General features: G+C 38.6%; 1 protein-coding gene across 1 annotated transcript in view; it reads left to right on the top strand.

Moving 5' to 3' along the window:
• RUVBL1 (RuvB-like AAA ATPase 1) overlaps window positions 1–6103 on the top strand; it is a gene marked incomplete at its 5' end in the record, with an annotated part of 16133 nt that continues 10030 nt past the window's right edge. Inside the window, 4 exons of the mRNA XM_010001601.1 lie at window positions 1–69; window positions 726–812; window positions 1432–1564; window positions 5411–5562. Coding sequence (XP_009999903.1) covers window positions 1–69; window positions 726–812; window positions 1432–1564; window positions 5411–5562 — 441 coding nt within the window. The remainder of the gene's footprint in view (window positions 70–725; window positions 813–1431; window positions 1565–5410; window positions 5563–6103) is intronic.

The following is a 6103-nucleotide window of genomic DNA, read 5'->3' as shown; positions in this document are numbered from 1 at the left end:
CGGGTGGATGAGGGCGGACGGGCCAAGCCGGCCGCGGCCGGGCTGGTGGGGCAGGAGAACGCGCGGGAGGTGAGCGAGGCGGGCGGCGGGGCCCGGGGGGGTCACCCCGCTGAGGGGAAGGCCCCGGGGATGGCGGGGGTCAGGTCCGATCTGCGCTGGGTCCCGCCTGGGCTCCTCCCTGTGTCCTCCTGTGGAGTGAGGAGCGATGAGGGAATCGGGGCTGTTCCTTGTGCCGCTGCTTTTTGGCATGAGCGGGAGGCAAGGGCCGGGGTCTGTCCCCTCTGTTTAGGGGTAGAATTTGGGGCAGCAAAGGCAACTAAACCCACCAAAAGTCAGATTTGGTGCTCCTGGCCACTGAATCTTCCGTTTCAGTCCCTGAGCTGGTGCTTCAGCTAATCTGTCGCTCTGAAAGGCAGAAATTCGTTTCCTGCTTTGTTTTTAAAGCTTGAGATAGGCATGCAAGTCCCAGAGGGGGAAGGAGTCTGTGCTCTTAGGTTGCAGCTTGGTTGTCTGTCATTTTTTTTTAATGTCAGTGCCAGATAAAATGATGGTAGGAATCAGGTCGTTCAGATCTTTCCTTGCTTCTTCTGGGCATAAAATTGAAACTGTCTTTTATTTTTAGTGGGCACACAAAACCTAACATTTCTGAACACTTCTAGTAATACTGGATAAGGGATATTATAGCAATACTTTTGTTAAATATAAAATGCTTCTTTAACTTATAGGCTTGTGGGATTATAGTGGAACTAATCAAAAGCAAGAAAATGGCTGGCAGAGCTGTGCTGTTGGCAGGACCTCCTGGAACTGGCAAGGTATTATTTTTTTTGCTTATTTTAATATGAAATAAAGGTTTCCCAAATCTATTTTATTTTAATATGTTGTCAAAACCACTTTAGGGTAGTGGATACATTTGTTTTTTTTCATCTACTGGAATATTTTTTTTTGTCAATGTATTGACATGGTTTCCTGCTTTGTATTTTCATTTTTGCCATGTCATCAACACTGGTAGAGTCCACTGGTGTGTTCAGACATGGTTCACAGGAAACCAGCTCTTGCAGGTTGCCAAAAAATTGGGTAACGTGGTCTCTGAAGAAAATTCTTTGAAGTTAATAATTTTATGTTAAAAGCCTAAATAATTGTTGCTCTGCTTATTTTTTTCCTGTGCTATTTAATGGTTTTTGAATTTGTATCAGATGTCAAATTTAAATGCCCAGTATTGTTTCTTTCATGTGTTTTATAAGTCTTTGATAAAAGTCACTTTTTGTGTCTAACTTATTTTAGGGGGAGGAGTATTGTTGTACATGGAAAATTTATATCACACCAAATAGTCTTAATGTTAAATTGATCATTAATATTTGGAAGGTGATATGATGAGGAAAGTTATTTCTCATAAAAATTCATGTGTGGGTTTTGTTTTTGTGTTTTTTTAAGACTGCTTTGGCTTTAGCTATTGCTCAGGAACTGGGAAGTAAGGTTCCTTTTTGTCCTATGGTTGGGAGTGAGGTCTATTCCACTGAGATCAAGAAAACAGAAGTTCTAATGGAAAACTTCAGACGTGCAATTGGTAAGTTTCATAAAAACAGAATAATTAAGTATTTGCATAATACTTCCTTTGCTTTTTTCAAGTCATTGAAAAAGGAAACACTTTTCAGTGTGGCCACAGCCGTTTCCAGATTATTGGATATTCAGTCCTTACATGAATTTAGTGAATCTCTTCCCCACTCAGTGGAGGCAGGTTTTCTGTTTATAAACCATAATTTCTTTGTTGTATTATGGTTTATTCTACTTCCCCAGATTCTTCTCTCATCCTTCAGGTTCATCTCCTGGTTTGGCTTGTGGCTCTGAATAAAGCTGAAAGAAAAATTGGGTTTAGTTTCTTACATTAGCAGAAATAGTTGCAGACAGAAAAATGCTCTTTTATTTCAGCGATTTTACCCCACTAAGTGAAGAGCCTTAATCAGGGGCTCCCAAGTGTCAGTGTCAGCCTGGCTTAGTATTCCAGCAAGCACAGAGAAAGTTCCAAGCCAACAAAAGAAATACTTTAACTTAATATCTTCACTAGAGTGCTTGTACAAGCTTGATGTAAATTGGTTAAATTTGCAACAAACCTCAATGAGTGTCTAAAATCTCTTCTGTGATTGGTGCTGAGTGATAAATGCAGTTGGAAGTGGCCCTTGTTTGTATGAGGGTTGGCTAAAGATAGCCAAACTGGTGTTAGTACTGAACATACTAACAATTAATTTTCCTGGTTTCTGTGCCATGTTTCACCTTGGATTTCATCTGAACATTTGGTGGCAGTGAGGTGAGGAAGTCTCTCAGTCCTGCAATGAAACAGGAGTATTCCATTGACTTGCATAAGAAAGCAACTCTCAGTAGTCTCTGGTCTTCTAGTTACCATGAATCTGGCAGGGCCTGGGGGAGGGAAGCCAGAGACTGAGTCGTCTGCAATATTTCCTTGATGTGATGAAGTTCCCTGTCAGAGATTTGGAAACCTGAACCAACAGATGAAACTTATGCCATCCATGTTGTCATTCCTAGAGATAGCAGAATTTTAACTCTCAGGTTTAACAGCCAGCTGCATTGTTAGTTCCCTGCATTCCCCGAATGTCAACAGAGAGACACTTCTAAACAAATATTGGTGTTAATGAAAGATGGAACTTCTTTTATTCCTTTCTGTTGAATTCCATGTCACATTTTCATAACACAACCTTTATTGAATATTTTTATCTCTGTAAAAAAAAAAAAAGGCAAACCAACAAACCTAACATATTTTAAAGGACTAGTAAAAACCATTTCTCATAATGGAGCATTTTCCAGTCATGTTTAAATCTCAGTTACATTTTAGCTTCCCTGCCTGATAAATAAATTATTTACAAGGTTGCATTTTAAAAATAGTTTTTTATGTACAGCTGTGAGTGGTGCAAGGGAAGCTTCACATCATGTGTCAACCACTTAAATTGCTTACATAGGGGTTTGTTTTTTGTTGGGTTTTGTGGGGTTTTTTTGATTGTTTTGGGTTTTTTTTGTGGGGGAGGCAGGGAAAGATGTATGATTGCTTGGTAATAGGTTCTGAACACATCGTCTGTTGTTCATATTGTGCATTTTACTTTCAAAGGTTTTAGACATCTTAAGTTAAAAAAATGATCAGGGATGTTAACATAATTTTTTGCACTTTTTTTTTCACCACTTGGAAACAAGTCCCACTGGTTTGGACCCATTGCTGTGCAAGGAAACTGAGATGACTCTGACTTGACAGAATTATTATTGTTGGGAGTCTTTTTCATAACAGACTTGACATAGTCTCATGGCCAAGTACTAAATGGAGTAGAGAGTTTGTAATATCTAAGAAACAGAAAGGACAGAGTAGGAAATGAGAAAATGAGACTCTTGTACAGTTTAAAAAAACCTTCAGCTGAGACTAATAATGTGTAGAGCTGATTAGCAGCTGACAAGGATGATCACAGTAGATAATGTTAGAACTCATTGCAGTAAAGAAAGTAACTACTGGAATAGCCACTTAAATAGCATCTGTTCCCTGTGTCTCTGAATTGTAACTGCCAGGAAATCAAACAAGCTCTGTTTGGCTCCATGTAGTGCTGTGGAACCAAAACGTGATCTAGCCCCCAGCTGCCTCTCAGACTCTTGCCTCTGAGTTGTTGGTAGAAGATGTCTCTCTTTAAATTAAAGGGTTCTTCTGAGAATGAAGTTTGTATTTGATACATAAAAATCATTTTGGGGAAAAAAGATACACATCTGTATGAGCACATCAGATTAGAAGCATGATTTTGGAACCAATCTCTGGGTTGTCCTCATTGTGTTGGCTTCAGTTTATGATGTGAAGCACACTGAGCATGAGAATGGGATTCTTTTCAGATGAAGTGAGACTGGAAGATGTGCTTTAGCAGGCTACAAAATACACCCCAAACACAAACAGTCTGCCAGTTTTTCAGAGCAGAACAGAGATTGTGTTGAAAGTTTAAAAACAAAACAAAAAGGAAAATCAAACCTGTGGATGTCCAGGTCTCAGCAGTTTTACAGCACAGTTTCCCATACTTCTTCACATTCTTTGCAAGTGTGAGCTTGTGTGATGCAGCCTTGTCTAGGGCAGTTTTATAACTCAAAGGTTCATTGATTTTTTTTGTCTGAAAAACAGTAAAAAATCATTGAAATTAACTTTATATAGAACTTTTAATGTAGTACTAAATAAGAGAAGGCAAATATTTATTCCTAAGAAATTATATTATCCACAATTAACCTGTTTCTTACCTTTTAAGCCCTGGTCTTAATTTGGGTCCAGTAGAGGGAGACAGACTCATACTTGTCAGTTCTTTGTAATTCCCCATCAGCAGCTCAGAATTACTGGTGAAGTGTCTGATCTATTTCAAAGCAAAACGAAAATTTATGGAACAAGGAAAGTTTTATAAAGTCCTAATAGCCTCCGACTGGGCAGGGTGACTTCCTTATATCTTGTTACAGCCCATTCATTATTTTTGGTATGGCATGTGTGTCTCATAAAATACTTCATAGAGTCTCTTCAGATGTGGGTTCTTTGAACTTCTATGTAGTTAGAATGTCTGCATAATTGTAGTGGTGGTGGTGATGATAGTGGTTTTTCTTTGGAACAGTCTAACCATAAAACTCCTCATCTCTGTATTGTTCATCAATTTAAAATAACTTAGCTAATGCAACAGTTATGAGTATAGTAAAAGATACCCAGGTACTATGATGATTCATCAACTGTCTGAAAACCAACACAGTAAGGATGTCATTGTCAGCTATTCTGAAGTAGTTTTAAATTTGCATGCTGAATTTTATCTAGTTCAGTTTTTGTGTTTAAATTTAAAAAATCTTTTAAATGATACACTAACATTTTCTTAATTTTATGAGGTTCTAACACAATACCTGTGCATGTTTTTATGAAGTTACTTTCTTTCCCCCATCTTTTTCTTTCCTTTAACGGCTTTTCTGATGATACAAAAACTGGAAAGTTTGCAGTTACATTAGTGTCTCTGATCTTTAGTTTCAGAAGACAAACTGTTTCTCTGACTTGAGCATATGGGAACAAATCAAGCAGATCCTCTCTTTGGGGGAGGGAAAAGAGAGAGGACACTGACACTTGCTTCAAGAACTAATAATAACAGACAAGGAAAATAATTTCTTAGAGTTTAATAAACCTCTTTGCAGGTCAGAACTTGGACTGAATTTTCTGTGATGACACAGGGTGATTATTCTCTCTTAATGTTGAAGAACAGAGAAATAATTGATCTTTCTACTTTTGAAAGTAAAATATTACCAGTAAATGCAATACAGCCTAATCATGTTATGTTCTGTTGGCAGAAATGCAAGAGCCTCCCAAGCGTGCGCAGGCATTGATTTATGTACTGAAATTATTCTAAACAATTTCTTGCAGGGTTGAGGATTAAAGAGACTAAGGAGGTTTATGAAGGAGAAGTCACAGAACTAACTCCATGTGAGACTGAAAATCCTATGGGAGGGTATGGCAAAACCATCAGCCATGTAATCATAGGACTCAAAACTGCAAAGGGAACCAAACAGCTGAAGGTAAGTATGGCAGAGTCTCAGAAATTTCCTTCAGTACTTCTGGTCTGTGTCTTCTATTTTTACCAGTTCTTATTTAAATTTAAGCACTTGATCCCCATCTCTGTAGGGTGGGGATGCAAGAAGACTTTTCTTTTGCTGGAAAACTTAATCCTACTCCTGAGCATATATGTTATGTAGAGTATTTAGATGCTGGTCTTGTCACTTAGTAACTGAAACTGGGGATAAATCCATTGCTCAGTTGGCAGCCCCTGTTATTTCTCTGCTTGGGAGCACACACTTGCATGTCTGCAGTGAGTTAAAGGAGAGTTAAACAGGAGAATATCCTGGGAATCTGAACTGTTATCTGTCTCAGTCTGCAACATGCTTACACTGACCCTGCCTGTAAATTCATGTTCATGATAACAGACATATGAGGAAGGCCTTGTTTGGTTTTGTTTTCCTGATTCTCACCTGAATTTTGAGGATGATTTTAGGAAAACTTGCCTGCTTTGGAATAAATTGTTCTTTCTGTCGTATCCTTCTTTCTACCCAGGCAGGAATG

Source organism: Chaetura pelagica, unplaced genomic scaffold, assembly GCF_000747805.2.
Source record: "Chaetura pelagica isolate M959 unplaced genomic scaffold, ChaPel_1.0 scaffold1037, whole genome shotgun sequence".
Taxonomy (NCBI): domain Eukaryota; kingdom Metazoa; phylum Chordata; class Aves; order Apodiformes; family Apodidae; genus Chaetura; species Chaetura pelagica.
This window is presented reverse-complemented; position numbering and strand designations above follow the sequence as displayed.